Below are 21572 nucleotides of genomic sequence, written 5' to 3'. Positions count from 1 at the left end.
TAAGAGGTATATAGCAATGTGGATGACATAAAGTCATAAAATGAGTTACATTGGGGAACTATTAAGAATGCTTTTGAGGGAGGAAAATGTAAGGGTTTTTATGTCTGAACTAACTTCCTGGTCCTGGAATCCAAATCTTCCCAGAGGAGAGTCATTGGCCGGAATGCTGGCCATCACGGACGTCACCGTCCCCAACCGGGCTCCACCATTCACACGCAGCAGAGACACCGTGAAAGTTTCCTCCACCTCCACCTCCTCGTCATCGATGATGGTGATGTCAATCGTGGCATCTCTCTTAAGACAAGGAAAAACAAATCCCGTTCTTTATCTTCATCTATCTTTTAAATCGTTGAGGGAATAACTATGAATGGGGTTATGTTTTAAGGACCCTAAAGGAACGGTGTTCATTTTGGAATAATCTTTACTTTTAACTGCAGAGACTTTCAGAGTCACTCACCTGTCCATCCTTTAAGTTGACATTCCCTGAGGAAGGACTGAAGTCCTCAAAGCTGGCCGTGATTGGCTGAGCCTCCCAGTAAACAACGATTTCCCCCGTTGTCCCGGCCAATCGTGCCACGCCAAGACGGAACACATTGTCCGGTGGTGCGATCTCATAGGCCAAAACCCTCCCTGGGGCCTCCTGAAGAGTAGAGGGCCTCAAATCAGCAACAAAGCCACCCAGCGTCAAGCAGCAAGCCAGAGGTTCACACTGTTCAATAACGACGGGTCTAGCGGCACCCGGTACTATCTCAAGTCTGTCCTGGTGCTGTCATGTGGCACCAACCTCAGACACGTTGAGCTGCACTATGCCCCTGGGGTCGTCGTTCTCCTGGATGGTGATCTCGGCGACCTCCATGCCAGGCCTCTTCAGGCTGGGCCGGCCCGGCCCGGTGGAATCCCCGTCCAGCGCCACGCTGGTGATGTTCACCAGGAAACTCTCCGCCAGTTCCGGGACATCATCCTGCAGCAAAGAAAACAACACGATGTCAAACCTATGCACGATGGGGGGGTAGGTAAACAACAACAGTGTAGTCGGTACATGTGTGTGGACGGCGACACCAAACTTATATCCCTTCAGAAAGGGACTTGGACCAACGTATCTGCCAGCAAACGTACTCAAACTCTCACATGTTTGGAGTCAGAGGTCTTAACCTTGGTTATACCTGCTTGGTCCTAACCTTGTTATTCAAACTATTTCTCCTGTTGTACCCCCTCCAAGATATTTTTTCACCAGAGTACCCCCTCACTGCAACAAACATTTTTTGGGCAAATTTTTTGAGTGAACATAAACAATGTATGTGCGTTCTATTTGGCAGTGTAAAAAATTAACATTAAAAGGGTGCAAAAACTCAAAATATAGTGAGAAACAGGGTTAGGGTTAGAGTTATTTTTATTTATTTTTTTGGAGTACACCTGCAGTACCCCAAAGTACCCATAGGGGTACGCGTACCCCCTTTTGAGAACCACTGGTCTAAACGACTGCTGGTCATGGACATAGCAGGGATCTTGAATTGGGAGCAGCATGAGAATGGAATGTGCTACCGGTGTTTGGAACACAAGGGTTTCTAGAGTTCACTCCAGGCTGCTTGTTGAAGACAGCAACCATGCCCCCCCCATTACCTCACGCCCACCCCCATTTCTAGCCTAAACACAACATAATTACCAGTCCCATTAGTGGGAGGTTTAACATGGACCCCAATGGACCCTGAAATGTGGCTTGGAGGAAGGGCGGGAAAGAGAAATGGATATGAAGGGAAACAGAGCAAACAGGAACCACTATGTATTTATAAAATGAGTAATGTGAGCAGTGAACAAGAGAGAGATACATTTGAGTGTGGACAGAGATGTATGATGAAATGCCATTGAGCACAAAGTAAGCACGGCACTTGCTTTTTCTGTGGTAACAAATAAGTAAAAAAAGATTTTTAAAAAAAGCAATGAAAGGCATGGTACTGGCTTCTGTCACGGACTGACGTCCAACTGTAGTGCAAATGTTCTTGGCCCAGTGTCGGCATTTACAGTCGGCTCATAAACAAGAGTAGGGAAAGGAAAGGTGGAAGGCACTCCAACAATAGATAATTGTCAACATTCATTGCGGATTATTTTTCCTGAAGTATTCAACTAATAATAATTAATAATTCAATAATTAAACCTGCCCTTTGTACGTTTTCTGATAGCCCCCTCTAGTGGTTTGAGTTGGAGCTTCAGGTAGCGCTATATCATTTTCAGACAGATGATGGTCTGGGGGTCGGGGTGTGTGCGGTTGAACAAAGGAAAAACAATCCAGAGGACGATTTCCTGGATGCAACGGCGCGTGGAACTGCATAATCACGTATAGTGAACATCTGCAGTAGAGGTAGTAGGTAGTAGGTTTGACCTAGCTTCTTAGAACCGCGCTGAATTCTGTATTTACCGGCATGATGGTGAAGGTGACCAGGACCACGGTCGCCCCGTCCACCATGACCACCGTGTCGTCCCTGGCCAGATAGTCCAGTCCGGCAGAGGCCTGGTTGGCCGGGAGCTGTGATAGGGCGGGCCTGGTCTGGAGGTGGACCTCCACGTTCCCCGAGGAGCCTTGCTCCCTCACTATGGAGAGGCTCACGTTGATCGGAGAGCCTGGAGTCATTTTGGGGGGAAGGATTGGGGGAAAGGATTTTCCAATTAGTTTGCCATTTTCAATTTTCACAACAAGCTTGACTTCACTGACGCGGAGAAAGTGCGTTTTGGTTTAACAGCTCCGAAAACAACGCCAAAGCCAAGACGCTAAAAATAAACGTTGGTTTGCATAATTGCGCAGAGCGTGTGGGTCGCAGTCATGTTACAATGGACTTCTTTGACATTCTAGGCCCGCTACCAAGACACAGATTTAGATAAATCCTCTCTTACTTCAAATCCTGGAAGCCACGAGTAACACCCCCCCCCCCTGCCCATTTACAGTAAATCCAAGATTGTGGTTACCATGACATCCCACGAAAAAGAAACCCAATCTAGAAAAACACATCCCACTCCTACGTTGACAGGACACAAACAAAAACAAGAGCTCACCACGAATAAAAACACGACCTGATGTTAAAACAGTTCATTATTAGACACACTGCATAGCTTTTCATAACATATATATATTTAAAATGTTCCATTTGTATTTATAGCTGCCTTTGCAAATACATGTGCAGTTAGCACATTCTACTGCTCCACCGGTGCCGAATAGCGCGACACGCCACAAATCGCCCGATGTAGCGCCCGAGCGCCCTGATGACATCATGTCCTAGTTCCCGCCAGCCCAGCGGCCGACCGACGCATGAGCATACCAGCGGCGGCCGTGTCTCACCTGTGGGCTCCTGGACCCTGGCGAACAGCGAGTCCATGTGCCAGCCGATCACCCCGTAGGGCGAGCCGTTGGCCAGGATGGTGAGCAGGGCGTGGGCCCGCCGCGGGGCGATGGTGGCCGCCCGCGCCGGCTCCTCCAGACCCACGGTGGTGACGTCCATGAGCGCCACCGTCACGTGCTCCCTGCCCTCCGGTACGCCGTCTGCCACCACGGACAGCGTGATGGCGGCCTCTGATTGGCCCTCGGAGAATAACACCTGCAGGGAAAGAAAAGGTTGAACGGGTTGAGATTTGTTTGGGAACTGTGACTCTGAGCCTTCTTTTTGTTTCGCTTACAGCACCTGGTATTCCCAGATGGTCTTCCATCCAAGTACTAACAAGGACCGACCCTGCTTAGCTTCCGATATCAGATGAGATTGGCCGTGTTCCGGGTGGTATGGTGATTAAGTGGTAAGTCTTCTTTAATTAAAGCTGCACTATCTACGTTATCCCATTAAGCAGCCTTTAGTGGAAAGATGTGTAACTACAGTTAACAGTTACTGCCGTATGAGATTTTGCCGTGGTGGGGTGAGCGTCAAAAGTTGACCAGAATAAAACCCTTTATAGATAAAAAAATCCCTGGATGGATTGACGTGTTTTATCCTGGCGAACTTCTTAGGTCATGAATTTTTTTTTATCTAGTAAATGGCCGCACTGGAAAAGTTACATAGCGCAGCTTTAAATATGTTTGTGAATCCAGAAATAGGGAACTTCGGTTTGTAAAAGCGGTTCCCGGATGGGCTGGCTCACCACTCCCGAGGTGGGGAATATGTCCGGCAGACTGCCGTTGGCGACCCAGTGGACCGTCAGTCTGCCGAAGGTCCCCCTCAACCGTTCCACCTTCAGAGAGATCAGGTTGTTCTGCTCCAGCTCCTCCACCTCCATGTACAGAGACTCCTGCACAAAGACGGCAGAGAAGGACTTTCAACCATTTATCTTAAATACATTGGCAACAATCAAAAAGAAAACACACATCACCCATATTACATCTGTAGGTATCATTAAGATATGTTCCAAAACCAATTTGAAACCCGAACTATTTTTCCAGAACATGAATAAATAATCCCCCTCAAAAAAACAATAGATGACACAATACCAGGGCAAATCCGACGACTCCGTGGGCGTCGTCATTGGTCGGGATGATCACTGTCACCTGACCGCCGAACCCAATCTCCGCCCCGCCCTTGGGATTCTTCAGAGCGACCCGGAAGTTCTCCTCCCTCTCTGGGATGTCATCGTCTAGAACGTTGACCGCTATCTCCAGCTCACTGTCGCCGGGGGCAAAGCGCAGCTTGCCGTGGCTACACCAGGGGAATGAGAGAGGGAAGGATCACAGAAGGCACCATGGCTGTCTACTCAGAGCATTAAGTCCAGTTAGTTTCCATGAATATAAAAACACCCCTCTAACGCACTTATTTTATGTTCTAGCATCTTATCCTATTTATCTCTGTTGTATAAGGGGAATGGGTTAACCTAGCGATTGTTAGGGCTTGGCACTTGTTTTTATGACCATCCTTACTGTACCGACAGCGATATATTGTTGTAAGTCACTTTGGATAAAAGCGTCTGTTAAATACCCTAAACGTAAATTAAAAAGTAATATTTTCCGATAGTAATACACTACAACAACCTCAGAATCAGAAATCAGAAATCGCCATGTAAGGCGAAGAACAAACCAACCAAATAAAAACGGGCACCTGGGTATGAAGTCAGACTGGTTGGACACGGAGGTGAACAGGTAGAGCGTGGAGCCGGTGACCCGGCTGGAGGCCAGGAGGGTCCTGGAGGCGCCGAGCGACGTCACGGCCAGGGAGAGGAAGCTGAGGGCCGCAGGGGCCCCCAGCACCAGGGAGAACTGGCCCTCCTCAGCGCCCCAGGAGTAGAGGAGCGAGCTGTTGCTGCCGGCCAAGAGCACGTAGGCTAGAGGGCGGACACACACACACACACACACACACGCACGCACGTACGTAAATACAGACACACACACACACACACACACACACACAGTGTGAGTTAAAGTTTAATAAAAGCATTTATAGGAGAGGCTAGTTACCTACCTTTGCACATGATGCACCATGTATAAATGCTGCTGTATATACGTAATATGTAAGTGTATATACGTACTAGTTCCAGAGGGAGGGGTGAAGGGGTGGATGGAGGTGAGGTCAGGGTGAAGGAGAGACTGAACCAGCTCAGGCTGAGCCTTCCCTGAGGCCCACAGAAACACTTCACAGGATGGACTAGGACCTGGAGAGAGCAAACACACACAAATGGTTATGATGCATTCTTTGGCACTATTGCGACATAGTAATGTTGAGTTAGGAGGTCTGCTCTCTCTCTCTCCCTCTCTCACACACACACACCCAGCAGTGACAAATTATAGCGTCTAAACATCCATCTTTGGTTCTCCTCTCTTTAGAACCACAACCACTGAATCGGCCTCTTGCTGTAAACTACAAACAGCCAGAGGCCTCCACTTAGCCCTCCAGTCTTCAGACATGATCATCAGGCTGAAACTAACTTTAATTAAACAACCGCTGTGTCCATAATGGCCTTTGTCAGTGAGTTGGAATTACAGTGAGTGAGTTGTTGTTTTTCTGTCTCCAAGGAGATCCGTATGCTGGTTTTCTCTCTGCCTCTCTGAACGTTTGCCAGTCGATGTGAGTCGGCCCCACCGCCGCTGACCGCACAATCCCCTCAATGTAAACGGAGAATATGTACTTAAAAATTGCTCCAGCAAATTGCAAACATCCTTGGCTGTACATGGGCGGATCAGGTCCTCAGGAAGCATGGACATTTGTGAAGATGTCTCTAAATACTTAATACTCTAGTCTGTTTAAAATAATTCCATTCAAAAGTACAAGACAATATTATACTTTACATTTCGATACAGATATCTGCTTTAGTTATGGGAACACAGCTCAACATAACACAACTGATTTCTGGGTTTGATTTTCGATTTGTCTGTTTGAGCGTCAACGCGGTCGTCGTGTCTCATCACCGTGGGTGACGACGAAGAGGAGGGCGACCCCCCCGTCCGCCTGGATGACCTCCACCTGGTGGGCCCTGTCCTGGAGGGGGAGGGTCTGAGGGTCGTCCTGGAAGCTGCCGCCGGCCCAGCGGTGGATGGAGCAGCCGTCTGAGGGCGTGTCTACACAGGTGACCAGGTAGGAGGAGGAGGAGGAGGAGGATGAAGAGGAGTGGGAAAACAGCGGCGAAACGCTGACACTGCCCCGAGGAAGGGCAAGCGTCTGGAGGAGAGCGAAGAGCGTGCCGGTGCGGACGAAAACCTGGAGCGAGGAAAAACGAGTGCAGAACAAATAACATAAGTGAACAAAGGAAAACAGAGAAGCGAATGTTGAGGGATTTGCCGTGAAAGCGTCAAGCGGATTCAATGAAGTGGTCATTTGGGATCTTGAGACACAGTGGAGCTGTGGTTAACAAGGTGTTGTTTCCAGTCTTACTTGGCTTGATGCGATCAGATAATCCGTGCTTTCGACCGAGAAGTGTTTCACATCCAGCGCTTCAACACCGAGGGTTTGCACCTAGAGATGAGAGAGAATACGACGCAAGTATTTAACAGCATTATGTGTATTTCGAATATAATCAACATCTTATGCTTAACACTTGAAAAGACACCTAGGCCCTTAAGAACATTAACATTACAAACGTGTATCGTCTTGGATAACACGAGTGCAGTGCCGTATTTACCAGTGTGATGTTGAGGTCTGGTTCTAGCCTGAAGACGCTGAGGTTGGCAGCCGGGTTGGAGATGGGCCTGCCGTGGGTGATGGCTATGAAGGTGGTGCCGTTGACCACAAACCCCACGCAAGAGCTGGGTTCCCGGATCCTCACAGACTGTGGACACCACACAGCGGAGGAGGGAGTTTACAGTGTGGTGGAGAATTCATTGGATCGTTCAATAATAGCTCTTGTTGTTTTCGTCATTTATTCAATAGCATAGTATAGTGTAGTAGTTGAGTGTAGCATAGTGTAGCACATCATAGAATAGCATAGCATGGAAGTTTAGCCTAGCGTAGCCTAGCCTAGCATAGCATTAAATAGTAGAGTAACGAAGCATTGTATTGAACAGCTTAACATAGCACAGCATGATATAGTATACTGCATACAGAATGTCTTTAGAGCCAGGGTATGTTCTCTACCTCTACTGGAACAAACACCCCTTGCCAGCGGTAGAGAGTTGCAAGTGTGTGGGTGGACCCGACGGAGGGGGTCCTGTCCAGTCTCATGGCCAGAGACGAGGACCCTTCTGGGATGGAGCACCACGCTGAGGTGGGTTGGTCCTCAAAGTCCTGGTAAACACCCATCACTGGAAGAGCGCCCTCTACAAATGCAATGCAATGCAACAAAAACGTTAAAAAAAGCACAATTTTAAATGTCAATACGTAAATCCAAATGAGTGAAATACATCAGTAGTATGATAAATAGAAAATATATTGGAGATAAAAACAGCATACAGTATTGGAGCCAGCTCATTAGATACGTGAATTTACAGGGATGGATCAATGGGCATTGAAACAAAAGAAGAAAGCTATCTTACCAGAGCCGATAGCTGTGTCAGCCTGCGTCTCCCATTCCACACTGACAGCGGTCTCCAACCCGTTACTGCGAGACACGGTCAGGAAGACTGGCGTGCCGTCCTCACGGGCCACCACTTCTGAATTAGTTCTATGCAGCAAGAAAACAAAAAGATTATTCCTACAGATAACATACGTGTGGCCGCCTCACTTTAGACAGTCAACTGGAATTGAAACGTGGGCACAAATTACTAACACCAAGTTAGTTTTGTGACCTCAGAGGGATTCCATTCAGAAGTGACACGTATAGAAGGGTTTTATGTTGAACTAGGAACGCTACGGTCCGTTTTATTTGTTAACATATAAAACATGTAAACATATCTTGTGTGCTGCTGCATTAAATACCTATTTTCAGATTTTTTCGTCAATATCTAATATCTGAACATGCACTTGTTTATGCTCATGCCCAAATGAGATAGAACACACTCTCAAAGCAAGATTTTTTAATGGGGGCCCCAGATCCTTCCATGGTGACTGGGGGCCCACCTGTTGAGGGAGGGGCCGATGCGGAAGAGTCCGGAAGGGGCCAGGTTCTCCAGGATGGTGATGAACGTCTGGAGCTGCTCCCCCAGGCGAGCTCCTCCGGTGGGGCTGGACAGGCTCACTGTGAAGGTCTCGTTGGCTTCTGGCTCAGCGTCCAGGATCGCAAAGATCTCCAATGTCTGGAAATGAAAACAAAACAAAACAATCATCAAAACAGACAAACCCAATTATTTTGCCGCTTCAAACGGAACCAAAATGGAATCTCCGCTAATCCTAAACATCTTTGTGGCATTGATTTGATCATCCCTTGTTGCATGTCTCTCTCATGTCCGTCTAAAATACTGCAACAATCCATGACCCAAATGGGTTCTTTGATATCATTTTGTGCTTTTTGGAAAGTGAAGAGAAACAGCAACGTGGGTTGAAAGAGAGAACGACACACAGGACTGCAGCTCAGAAACACGCTGCCTCTCAAGACTTTTCTATTTGCACAGGCCTTTGGTTATGAGCCGGTGTGCTGTGTGCGCAGGTGTATTGTGTTTGTCTTGGTAGAGTTACAGAGTTCTGCAGTGTTCTGCTTCTACCATGTATATGAACTATGTGTGGGGGGGGGAGTGCTGTTGTATTCCACCTGCTGGTTTACTTTCCATCATATTTATTTCATTAGCATTTATTTTGCTACACATGTTAAGCACATTGCGGTTATTACGGGCAAATATTGTTATTCATGTTACCTGACAGAGTGCAATGCACAACCTCTACCGGACAAAAACGCAAAGAGGCGAGAAATACAAAAGACCGATTTGACAATGAGGGGGTAAAATTAGGGAGTACAATGGTTCTCAGACGCAATTTTTGTTCAATCTTTGCGCGGGTCTTACAATCGCGCCCTTACTTTGAAGCGGACCCCGTTCTCCAGAACCACCGAGCCCTGCGCTGGCCTCAGGTCGGCCACGGCCAGGCTCCCGTTGCCGTCCGTGACGGAGAAGGTCACGGTGACGGTGCCGAAGGTGCCCTCCTCGGGGCTGCGCACCACGGCCAGCGTGGCCACGCCCTCCCCGGGCCCCGACGCCGACGTGGGCTCCTTCAGCAGCGTGTGGCGGCTGCCGTTGAAGGAGAGGACGCCGTGGCCGTCGTCGCTCGCCATGATGTTCACCGTCGCTACGGAGACACGGGGTAACAGCGGTACGATGTCGTTACAGCGCTTTGGGGTTGGCCGCAGTTAAAAGTGCCATTTGTGGTGTTGGTCGGGGTTGGGGCGAGAGACTAAATAAATCAATAGGAGCGCTGGTTTGTATTGGGTTTTAAGTTGTGCTTCGTCATGGGAACCAAACGTCAGTTGGAGGTCTCCTACCGCTGGTGTTGGTTCCCAGCTCCAGGCCAGGAGAGGGCCTGGAGAGAATCAGCTGGAATCTCTCGGGTCCCTCTGGAATGTCGTCGTCAATGATCTGCACCTCCACAAACTTGTGCCTTTCGCCGTCCACGAAATGGAGCATCTGGACACACACAGGATGTTTATTCAGCGGTCCAATGTTGATCGTGGGCCCACGAGTTTGTGAGTTTGAGTGAGTGAGTGAGTGAGTGAGTGAGTGAGTGAGTGAGTGAGTGAGTGAGTGAGTGAGTGAGAGAGAGAGAGAGAGACAGAGTGAGTGTGTGTGTGTGTGTGTGAGTGCCCTTATACGTGCGGGGGTCTGACCGTTTGATTGATATCGTAGTCCAGTCCTTGCTGGGCCTCCAGGTCAGGAGCGTGTATGGACAGGGAGACGTTACCGTAGGAGCCTCTGTTCCTGTAGGCCACCAGAGACAGCACCCCCATCGACTCGTTCACCTCAAACCTGTCAACCATTCACACAGAGGATTTGGCCAAATTATTCCAGTAAGAAGGTCAAGGGTCTACTTGTTACGACTGACTGAGTTGTTGAGATACTGGTTGCCACAGCCTTGCTGATTCTATTTTGGTCATTATTGTCGTCTAGTGTTTCTACTAACACATGAAAGAGGGCAGAGGGTTCACTCACATGGTGTTTGTCCATTCGATCACTCCTCTGATTCCGTCGTTGGCGTCAATGCTAATTTCTGCCACTAAATCGTTTGTGTCTGGGACAAAGACAGAAAACACACGTACACAATTGTAAGGGTTGTTGTTATGTTTTCACTACTCTGTGTTCAAAGCACCTCGTTGCTTCCACCGGGAATGGAGCGGCCATGTGCTTGTGTCGCCTACAGGGCAAGCGTCTACACCACGGTAGGCTGCGATGGCGGGGGGGGGGGGGGGGGGGGGGGCAGCCGGGAGGTTTTACACTTCCGTCATGCTACATTTGAAGCCTGGGTTTATAACTGAGCAACATGTCGACCATAAGTGGCCCCGGAGCTTGAGAGATCACCTCTTTATGTGCGGACTGATTTATGACCTACTCCCCCCCCCCCCCCCCCCCCGAGTAGTACCCCCACTCCCCCCCATTCTCCCGGCCCTTGTAGGTCCGAGAGGGACCCACCGGGAGGCCAGCTCAGGGGCTTTGGCTTAGCCTACGCTCACCACACTGTGTGCTATTCAGCGCTACCACCGAATCCCCAGGCTTCCTCAATCACTGAAAGCATCAATCTTACCATTCCTGACCACATAATGAGCGCTTCCAAGAGAGAGAGAGAGGGGGGAGAGGGCGGGAGAGGGCGGGAGAGCGGTTGGGAGGCCTGTGTGTGTTTACTAAAAGATCTCTCAAGCCAGAGCCAGGACCTTGTAGCATGATGGGAGGCTCCCGGTGTAACAGGGCTCTCAGTACCTACTCTGCCTACACAATGCTTTCTAGAGTTAACCCCCCATTCATAAATCCGGCTGCGGTTTGGGATTATGCAAAAGCGGCGGTTGCTGGCTTCACGGTTTTTTTGCTCTCGTTTTGCTGTAACATTTGTGTTTGAGTTACGGTAAGGGAGTTCAAGCGTGGACTACGCAAGCGGTTCTTAAGGGGAAAGTTGATGTTCAGGTTACCTGACAGAGTGCAACGCACAACCTCTACTCGACAAACACGCAAAGAGGTGAGAAATGCAAAAGACAAATTAGACAGCGAGGGGGTAAAGATAAAGTCCATAAAAGCTGTACAGAAAAGCACAAAACCAGGTCAAACAACGCAACAGCGAATCGTTCAAAGCCATTTCCAATACGTTTTCACAAAACAAACAAAACATGTACCTAGCCTTGCGAGGGTTGTGATGAGGACAGCGGACGTGATATTGACCAGGAAGAACTCCTGCAACTCCGGAATATCGTCCTGGGAGGTGGGGAGAGGGAAAAGTGGACGGTGGTGAAGCCGGCGTTTTTCATGCGTCACCTTAAGGAACAGAAAGGGCGTCGCCTGCTTACGTCCAGGATGGAGACGGGGATGGCCACGGTGGTCTGTCCAGGCCCGAGCACCACGGAGCCCACGGCAGAGACGAAGTCCTGGCCGGGCTCAGCGAGGGCCCCCTCCACCTGGGACAGGTCGCTAAGGGCCCCTCCGATGACCTCGTAGGAGATGTTCACGGCCCCTGCACAGACAGCATGAAGAGGGTGCTATATAGAACAATGTACAACAACTTTCCTATTCCGCTTTTTTTAATCAGTCTGAACCTAGTACCTACACTAATGCAGACTGAATCTTCCAGTATTACAGACTGAACCTACAGTATAACAGACTGTACCTAGTACCTACAGTATTACAGACTGTACCTACAGTATTACAGACTGAACCTAGTACCTACAGTATTACAGACTGAACCTACAGTATTACAGACTGAACCTACAGTATAACAGACTGTACCTAGTACCTACAGTATTACAGACTGAACCTAGTACCTACAGTATTACAGGCTGAACCTACAGTATTACAGACTGAACCTAAAGTATTACAAACTGTAACTACAGTATTACAGGCTGAACCTACAGTATTACAGACTGAACCTAGTACCTACAGTATTACAGACTGTACCTAGTACCTACAGTATTACAGACTGAACCTACAGTATTACAGGCTGAACCTACAGTATTACAGACTGAACCTACAGTATTACAGACTGTACCTACAGTATTACAGACTGAACCTACAGTATTACAGACCGTACCTACAGTATTACAGACTGTACCTAGTACCTACAGTATTACAGACTGTACCTACAGTATTACAGACTGAACCTACAGTATTACAGACTGAACCTAGTACCTACAGTATTACAGGACAAACCTACAGTATTACAGACTGAACCTAGTACCTACAGTATTACAGACCAAACCTATAGTATTACAGACTGTACCTAGTACCTACAGTATTACAGACTGAACTTGTACCTGCAGTATTACAGACCGATCCTACAGTATTACAGAACGAACCTACAGTATTACAGACTGAACCTAGTGCCTACAGTATTACAGACTGAACCTACAGTATTACAGACTGTACCTACAGTATTACAGACTGAACCTACAGTATTACAGACTGTACCTAGTACCTACAATATTACAGACTGTACCTACAGTATTACAGACTGAACCTACAGTATTACAGACTGTACCTAGTACCTACAATATTACAGACTGTACCTACAGTATTACAGACTGTACCTACAGTATTAGACTGTACCTACAGTATTACAGACTAAACCTACAGTATTACAGACTGTACCTACAGTATTACAGACCGTACCTACAGTATTACAGACTGAACTTGTACCTACAGTATTACAGACTGTACCTACAGTATTACAGACTGAACCTAGTACCTTCAGTATTACAGACCGATCCTACAGTATTACAGACTGTACCTACAGTATTACAGACTGTACCTAGTACCTACAGTATTAGACTGTACCTACAGTATTACAGACTGAACCTACAGTATTACAGACTGAACCTAGTACCTACAGTATTACAGACTGTACCAACAGTATTACAGACTGTACCTACAGTATTACAGACCAAACCTATAGTATTACAGACTGTACCTAGTACCTACAGTATTACAGACCAAAACTATAGTATTACAGACTGTACCTAGTACCTACAGTATTACAGACCAAACCTATAGTATTACAGACTGTACCTACAGTATTACAGACTGTACCTAGTACCTACAGTATTACAGACTGTACCTACAGTATTACAGGCTGAACCTAAAGTATTACAGACTGTACCTAGTACCTACAGTATTACAGACCGATCCTACAGTATTACAGACCGATCCTACAGTATTACAGGCTGAACTTGTACCTGCAGTAGTCCACGCCTCCTCCACACCGAGCTCACCCACCTGAGGTCCCGAACTCCCGGTTGACGTAGACGTTCAACGTCTGGTCTCGCTCCTCCGCCCTCACGTGCAGGGAGGACGCCGCGATGGTCAGCATCCCAAAGGGCTCGTCGCTGGTTTCTATGGTAACCACCGCCAGCGCGCCCTGATCGTCCAGCGCGGCCTGGCCCGTCACTGGAACCCCTGGGTGGCGAGTGACAGATCATCAAAACCAAATCTTAAATCTGAATGATGTTGATTAATGAGGTTTATTCATGAGGAGATCGGTGAGCTAATCCAGGGGCGGTCATTGAGACAAAGACAACCGTTTATGTGTGTGTGTGTGTGTGTGTGTGTGTGTGTGTGTGTGTGTGTGTGTGTGTGTGTGTGTGTGTGTGTGTGTGTGTGTGTGTGTGTGTGTGTGTTCATGTGTATTTGTGTGTCTGAGATGATCGGTGAGCTAATCCCGGACCGGTCTCCAAGACAAAGACAACAGTCTGATTACCAAACGTGCGTATGTTGGACAACACCACTCTGTACTCGTCCTGGTCTTCTGGGGTGGCATCGTCGAGAAGCTGCAGCACAATGGTGCCATTCAGCTCTCCCTGTGAAGAACGCGGCTGTTATTAACATCCTGAGTGATTGCATGCACACAATATAGACAGGAGTATCAAAAGCCTGCTATGAACTGAAATCAATCATTAACGTCAGCCCGTCCATTGGACGCCTGCTCAGTATCAGTGACATGAATGCATGCTGGATGAAAAGCTGCCTTCGTGCAACAATGTGTGCCCCGCATTCAATGAATTTGATTCATTTAGTCAGCATCTAATTAGTGTCTCCTCATATATTTAGTTTAGGGAATTTGGGTCTTTTCAGTGGAGCCCTGGTTGAAGACGTTCCAGCCTGACGAACCCCTCAAATCAAGCCTTCCATTCCTCTGATCCAGTGTGCAGGACGGTGCTACCTGAGTGAAGAGGAGCGTCCCTGAGGTTTTGGGGAAGGTTCTCTCCGGCAGGGGACCCCGAATGGACCAGTCCACCGTGACGTTGCCCAGGCCAGGGGCTGTTCTCAACACCAATAAGGACAGCAGCTCTCCTGGAACACAGAGCAACACACACTCAGTGACAAAGATCCATCCAACAATCTGTTATGTGTGGAGACAAACGAATGCTTTCGGCTTATCAGGCAGCATTCACGCTTGAACGTGCATCCGAGCTGTATAGGGTACAAGCAGATGATCATTGTTTAAAGTTTTGTTTTTATACACATTGGAAGTACTATTAACTTATCATGAACAGGAGTTAGGCTACTGTCACTCTGCAAGTTAATGAAGCGGATATACATTTCATTTTATACATTTTCTTTACATTTACAGATGCATCGTCAAATCGTGACTTCTGATAAAACACTTAATGAAACTCGATCGCTACCGCTTTATCTTTGCAGTCTCCCTCTCGGCCCGTTGATGTAGGGTGTAAGGCTACACCTGAGGGGGTCTTTAGTGTTTCGCTGCTCTCTCATGCATACTCAACACCCGCCACGGTGACACACTGCCCCCGCTTCCCATCTGCTGCGGCGGCATTCCCTTACACCTACTCAGCGTCGCGAACGGGAGACCGGAGTCTCCTCTGTCGCTCACGAGGGGCAGGGGGGGGGGGGGGGGGCGTTCGAGGGGAGGAGAGAGAGTGAGACTAAGCGTGTTCATCCTAGTTTAGAACGGGCCTCAATGCCGAGTCACGTGAAAGCAGATGCATTGACTAATGATGATAATAATAATAATGCATTGGAGGGTTTGGATGGCACATGTCTCGAAGCACCTCACAGGTGAAAGACTTCGGTTAAAGAGAATATAGATGATAAAATAAAAAAACGTGAAGATAACGGCGGAATACAAGGTTGCACCACTATTGGAAAGTTAACATTGAAGGCTTGCCATTAAGGGTTTTTATATGAATAAAGAAAAAATAAAATAAAATAAAATAAAACTAAATAAAAAGATAAAAGGGGGAAATAAATCAAGGGTGAGCCGATGTATATGTCCTCAGACATGTCACTCATAACCCACACATCGTAAAGTAAAGATCAGCGCAGAGAGATAATCCCACCCCCCTTCCTTTTCCTTGGTGTTTCTAGGTGCTGAGGAACGCTCCACGTAAACCCAACGTATTATTATGAATATCGAGGACCCTCACCCTCTCTGGTGGTGACGACACGCGAGGCCGGGTGGAAGCCCACGATCCCGGCCACGTTGTCGTTGGCCAGGATCACTATGGTAACGGTGTCGGAGCTGGGCAGGATGCGGCTGCCCCCCTCGGTGCTGATCAGGCCAATCAGGAGGCTCTCGCTGTCCTCAGGCACGCTGTCGCTACGGATCAACACCTCCACGGTCTGCCTCACATCGCCTGGGGGGAGGAGGGGGAGGTGGGGGAGATGGGGGGGAGAGGGAGAGGGGGGAGGGGGAGAGGGGGGAGGGGGAGAGGAGGGGAGGGGGAGAGGGGGGAGGAGGGGGAGAGGGAGAGGTGGGAGGGGGGAGAGGGAGAGGGGGGAGGGGAGAGGGGGAGAGGGGGAGGAGGAGAGGGGGGAGGAGGGGGAGAGGGGGAGGAGGGGGAGAGGGTGATGGGGGGGAGAGGGGGGAGAGGGGGAGAGGGGGAGGAGGGGGAAAGGGAGAGGGGGGAGAGGGGGAGGAGGGAGGAGGGGGAGAGGGGGAGGAAGGGGAGAGGGGGAGAGGGGGGAGGAGGGGGAGAGGGAGAGGGGGAGGGGAGAGGGGGGAGGGGGGAGGAGGGGGAGAGGGAGGAGAGAGGGAGGAGGGGGAGAGGGGGAGGAAGGGGAGAGGGGGAGAGGGGGGAGGAGGGGTAGAGGGGGGAGAGGGGGGAGGGGGAGAGGGAGAGGGGGGAGAGAGGGAGGAGGGGGAGAGAGGGAGGAGGGGGAGAGGGGGAGAGGGGGGAGGAGGGGGAGAGGGAGGAGAGAGGGAGGAGGGGGAGAGGGGGAGGAAGGGGAGAGGGAGAGGGGGAGAGGGAGAGAGAGGGAGGGGGAGAGGGGGGAGAGGGGGAGAGGGAGGAGTGGGGGGTGACAGAGAGGGGGGAGGGGAGACAGAGAGGGAGATGGGGCAGCAACGTTAAAGTTATAAACAATCAATCAACCAATCAAAAGCGTGTGCATGCACACACACACACACACGCGCACACACGCACACACCGCAGCGTTTCCTTCACATCACTCCTCTCAAGCTAAAGCCCGACTCGGTTTGCATACCGTCATTGAAGACGAGCGTCCCCCCGCCGGCGGTGAAGTCCTCGTCTGGGGTGGCTCCTCCCCCGACGAACCCCCACTCCACGGTGACGCGCCCCAGGCTGCCCCCCCGCCGCTCTATGACCAGCGCCACGGCGCGGGCGTCCTCCCCCACCTCCAGGCGCAGGCCGTCCTCCGTGGCGTCGGGGCTCAGGCTGTACATCAGGAACACCCCGAAGGAGTCCCCGTTCATCGCTATGGTGACCAGCGCGCGGCGCGGCCGGCCCACGGAGGGCCGGTTCCTCTCGGCCACCGTCAGGTTCACCAGCTCTATCTACGCACCGGGGAACGCCACAGTCAGGTTCACCAGCTCTATCTACGCACCGGGAACGCCACAGTCAGGTTCACCAGCTCTATCTACGCACCGGGAACGCCACAGTCAGGTTCACCGGCTCTATCTACGCACCGGGAACGCCACAGTCAGGTTCACCAGCTCTATCTACGCACCGGGAACGCCACAGTCAGGTTCACCAGCTCTATCTACGCACCGGGAACGCCAAAGTCAGGTTCACCAGCTCTATCTACGCACCGGGAACGCCACAGTCAGGTTCACCAGCTCTATCTACGCACCGGGGAACGCCACAGTCAGGTTCACCTCTACCTTCACACGGGGAACGTTCCGGTGCGTCACGTAGGGTCGTGTTTTTAGAGGTTTGATGGGAGTCGATGGAACGTTGTTCGACGGTCAAGAAAGTAAAAGTCTTAAACCTCAACGTGTCTGTTAGTTTTGGTTTTGTTGCCTAACGTCCCTGAAACACAACTACAGAGTCGACTCAGCAGGCCAGATATCGGTGGGGTTGACAAAATGATAATAAATGATATACTATTATTATATAAAATATTTTGAGTAATATGGACATAATCCCCAAAATCAAGCACTCGTATTTTAGAGAGAACATGGAAGGCTCCTCTCCAGGTCTACAGCATCCCCCAACAGCCTTCAATCATTCAGAATCAGCACGCTAACCGATACAATATCTCAACGACACCTTCAAAATAAAAGCCCCTCCACCCGACTCAACACCGGCCTACCCTGAGGATCTCGATGGCGAAGCTCTCGTCCATCTCGGGCAGCTTGTCGGTGAGGACGGGCACGGTGAGGTGGGCGGTGGCCCGGCCGTCCTCCATGAACCCGCGGCGAGCATTCACCGCCGTGTAGTCGCTGCCCGGCCCCGCGCGCCCGCCCAGCAGCACCGCCGTCGCCGTGGCGTTCCTCCCGTACGTCACGGCCGGGCCGCCGGGCGCCATGACCTGTTCCGCCCCGGAGGTCGCCCAGGAGCACGCCCCCGGCGGCGGCCCCGTGGCGAGGGAGAAGGCCCCGCAGGCCGGCTCTCTGAGGCAAGCGGCGGCGCAGGCGGCCAGAGGCTCCGCGGCGCCGGTGATGTTGAACTCCCCTCCCCCAGACGGGAGGCCTCCGGCCTGGGGAGGGTCGTAATAGAGCAGCAGGTCCTGGCCCGCTGCCTGGGCCAGGCCCACTAGGTCCTCCAGGCTCACCTCCGAGGTGCTGTAGAGGATCTCCATGCGGCCGAAGCTCCCGCCGCTGGGGTGACGGACAGAGGAAGAAGAGGGAGCAGAAACATGATCAAGGGTTCCTGTCTCTCTAGGGTAAGGGGACAGGTGTTAAGGGGTAAGGTCTTAAGGGGTTAGGTGTTATGGGATAAGGTCTTAAGGGGTAAGGTGATAAGGGGTTAGGAGTTAAGGGGTTAGGTGTTAAGGGGTTAGGTGTTAAGGGGTAAGGTGGTAAGGAGTAAGGTGTTAAGGGGTAAGGTGGTAAGGGGTAAGGTGTTAAGGAGGTAGGTGTTAAGGGGTAAGGTGTTAAGGGGTTAGGTGGTAAGGGGTACGGTGTTAAGGGGTAAGGTGTTAAGGGGTTAGGTGTTAAGGGGCTAGGTGTTAAGGGGTTAGGTGTTAAGGGGCTAGGTGTTAAGGGGTAAGGTGTTAAAGGGTAAGGTGTTAAGGGGTAAGGTGTTAAGGGGCTAGGTGTTAAGGGGCTAGGTGTTAAGGGGTAAGGTGTTAAAGGGTAAGGTGTTAAGGGGTAAGGTGTTAAGGGGTTAGGTGTTAAGGGGCTAGGTGTTAAGGGGCTAGGTGTTAAGGGGTAAGGTGTTAAGGGGTAAGGTGTTAATGGGTAAGGTGGTAAGGGGTAAGGTGTTAAGGGGTAAGGTGTTAAGGGGTTAGGTGTTAAGGGGCTAGGTGTTAAGGGGCTAGGTGTTAAGGGGTTAGGTGTTAAGGGGCTAGGTGTTAAGGGGCTAGGTGTTAAGGGGTAAGGTGTTAAGGGGCTAGGGTTGGGCAATAGGGGCTGTGTTTTAGGAGTTGAAGGGATACGCCAAGACATCTGTTAATTTGATTTGCTCTTCTTCCCAGTGAGTGTTTTTTAATTCCAGCTGACTCTCTCTCCGTATCTCCAGGCCGACGGGGGGACTTACCTCCTGCGCACCGTGATGCTGGCCATATAGACGCCGTCGAGGGGCTCCTGAACGCGGTACACCGCCCGGTCGAAGAACACCGTCCCGTACGGGTTGTCGTTAGCGGGCACCGTGATGTTGACCGACGTGGCCCTGCCCAGACTCCCGCCGTTACTCGCGCCCGTCAGCTCCACCTTTATGATCTAGCAGGTATGGCGAAGAGGAAACGATCAGAGCAAAGCCGATTGTTGCCTTGTTACCGTGGTAACTTCATCATCATCCCCGTCATCGGTATAGCCGGTGTTCCGAATTAGCACGAGTCAATCACGCATCGTCAAATGTTACGTTTGGATTTAGAGTGTGTGTCACTTCTGCTGCTGACTGTAACTCGGTTACCTAAGTGGCCTTGTAAACACCATACTGACTATCTTAATCCCTCAACTGGATGGCTAATAAGGTCACTCTGCTAAAGTCCAGTAAACGTACTGTATGTGAGCAATCCAAATGACAACAATATACAGCGCAAAACACGCACACTTAATCCCGTTCCTCTATGTTAATTTCATCTTTGCTTAACACCAAACCAACTTGAACTCTTCAGGGTGATCTTCCCCTTACCTCAGTGATCTCAGGGACGTCATCCGCCAGGACCTCCACCCTGAGGGTCTTCCTGGTCTCTCCCGGGGCGAAGCTGACCTCCCCGGACGCGGGTCTGAGGTCCCCTGTGGCCGGCTGCCCGTCGACGGTGGCTCGCCAGCGGACCGCCACGGTCCCGATGGTCCCCGCGGTACGGACGATGGGCAGGGTCACCTCCACGGAGCCGGACCCCGGCTCCTCCAGGGTGACCGGGTCCGCCTGGAAGACTAGGGGAGGAGGAGGAGGAGGAGGACAGGGAGGAGGAGGAGGAGGACGAGGACGAGAAGGAGGACGGGGAGGAGGACGAGAAGGAGGACGAGGAGGAGGAGGACGACGACGACGGGGAGGACGGGGTGGAGAAGGAGGAGGAGGGGGAGGAGGACGAGAAGGAGGAGGAGGAGGAGGAGGTGGAGGACGAGGAAGAGGAGGAGGAGGACGGGGAGGAAGAGGGACGAGGGGGAGGAGGAAGAGGAGGACAAGGACAGGGAGGAGGAGGACGAGGAGGAGGACACAGTGAGCAGAAACATAATCAAAGTTCCCTGTGTCTCTAGGTTTAGGGTTTAGCAGTTAAATACACTGACAGACCAACGCAACATGTTCATAGGTGCGTCAATCTAAACCGCAACCCTTGTGTCCAGCCACTAACCAAAGGCCCCGAAGGGGTCGTCGGAGGGCAGGATGGTGATGATGGTGCGCGTGAGCTCGCCCAGCACGGCCCCCCCGGTGGTCTGGTTGATGAGCTCCAGGAGGAAGCTCTCCTCCAGCTCCGGGACCAGGTCGTTGATGATGTAGATGGGGACGGCCTTGCTGGACTCTCCCTCCAGGAGCACCACGTCCGTAGAGGCCACGCTGTAGTCCTCGCCTGCCAGGGAGGGAACCCCGCTGGGGTTAACGTTACCGTGACTCACCGGGCAGAAACACACGCGTGTACTGACCCATGCACATGGATCTGTTGCCTCTGACATATAACCATCTTGTCTTGTCTGTGAGTTGTTCGACGATAAAGAGAGAAGTGTTTAAAATGCATGGACTGGGTAAGCTGCAAATGAATTGCCCCCCTTTGGATGAATAAAGTTGTCTGAATCTGAATCTGAACACAGACCAAATGCTGGGAACAGTGAAACTTTACAAAGTCGACTAGGAGGGGCATTTAGGATGAACGCACAATCATGCAAAACGCACGCCCAACTCACACACAATGCATGGGCGATGGACCCACAAACACACGCAACGCACACATAAGCATGTGAAATGCAGGCACAAGCAGTGCCTCAGATAATCCGTGCCGCCGGCCACTCACTGACAGTGGCCGTGATGGGCACGGCTCGGAACTTGACGGAGACGTCGGCGAAGATGCCCCCGGTGCGTGTGACGTTGATGATGGGCCCCACGTAGTCCTCGGCCACGCGCACGGCGGCCGCCGACAGCTGGAGGGTCCCGAAGGCGTCGTCACTGGCCTCCACGGTGACCTGGGCCACAGCCTCCGTTCGAGGGCCCAGCCGGGGGGAGTCGACGACTGGTGGAAGGGAGACGAGACAATGGTTGGA

At 51.0% G+C, this 21572-nt stretch overlaps 1 protein-coding gene across 1 annotated transcript in view; it reads right to left on the bottom strand.

The window, feature by feature from the left end:
- Positions 1 to 21572, bottom strand: part of adgrv1 (adhesion G protein-coupled receptor V1) — a 138424-nt gene that overhangs the window by 66099 nt on the left and 50753 nt on the right. Inside the window, exons 32-62 of the mRNA XM_079751739.1 lie at positions 21326 to 21541; positions 20672 to 20887; positions 20008 to 20252; positions 19411 to 19592; positions 18023 to 18530; positions 16955 to 17264; positions 15895 to 16104; positions 14667 to 14797; positions 14205 to 14304; positions 13724 to 13903; positions 11806 to 11969; positions 11635 to 11713; positions 10466 to 10544; positions 10144 to 10282; positions 9802 to 9943; positions 9343 to 9608; positions 8451 to 8626; positions 7928 to 8055; positions 7530 to 7711; positions 7078 to 7224; positions 6831 to 6911; positions 6368 to 6656; positions 5491 to 5613; positions 5064 to 5286; positions 4463 to 4667; positions 4117 to 4263; positions 3329 to 3584; positions 2414 to 2616; positions 785 to 961; positions 458 to 640; positions 115 to 294 (exon numbers count right to left, since the gene is read on the bottom strand). Coding sequence (XP_079607865.1) covers positions 115 to 294; positions 458 to 640; positions 785 to 961; positions 2414 to 2616; positions 3329 to 3584; positions 4117 to 4263; positions 4463 to 4667; positions 5064 to 5286; positions 5491 to 5613; positions 6368 to 6656; positions 6831 to 6911; positions 7078 to 7224; positions 7530 to 7711; positions 7928 to 8055; positions 8451 to 8626; positions 9343 to 9608; positions 9802 to 9943; positions 10144 to 10282; positions 10466 to 10544; positions 11635 to 11713; positions 11806 to 11969; positions 13724 to 13903; positions 14205 to 14304; positions 14667 to 14797; positions 15895 to 16104; positions 16955 to 17264; positions 18023 to 18530; positions 19411 to 19592; positions 20008 to 20252; positions 20672 to 20887; positions 21326 to 21541 — 5867 coding nt within the window. The remainder of the gene's footprint in view (positions 1 to 114; positions 295 to 457; positions 641 to 784; positions 962 to 2413; positions 2617 to 3328; positions 3585 to 4116; positions 4264 to 4462; positions 4668 to 5063; positions 5287 to 5490; positions 5614 to 6367; positions 6657 to 6830; positions 6912 to 7077; positions 7225 to 7529; positions 7712 to 7927; positions 8056 to 8450; positions 8627 to 9342; positions 9609 to 9801; positions 9944 to 10143; positions 10283 to 10465; positions 10545 to 11634; positions 11714 to 11805; positions 11970 to 13723; positions 13904 to 14204; positions 14305 to 14666; positions 14798 to 15894; positions 16105 to 16954; positions 17265 to 18022; positions 18531 to 19410; positions 19593 to 20007; positions 20253 to 20671; positions 20888 to 21325; positions 21542 to 21572) is intronic.

This window comes from Pollachius pollachius (genome assembly GCF_949987615.1).
Source record: "Pollachius pollachius genome assembly, chromosome: 1".
Taxonomy (NCBI): Eukaryota; Metazoa; Chordata; class Actinopteri; order Gadiformes; family Gadidae; genus Pollachius; species Pollachius pollachius.
Note: the sequence above shows the minus strand (reverse complement) of the source record. Positions and strands in the feature narration are given on the sequence as shown.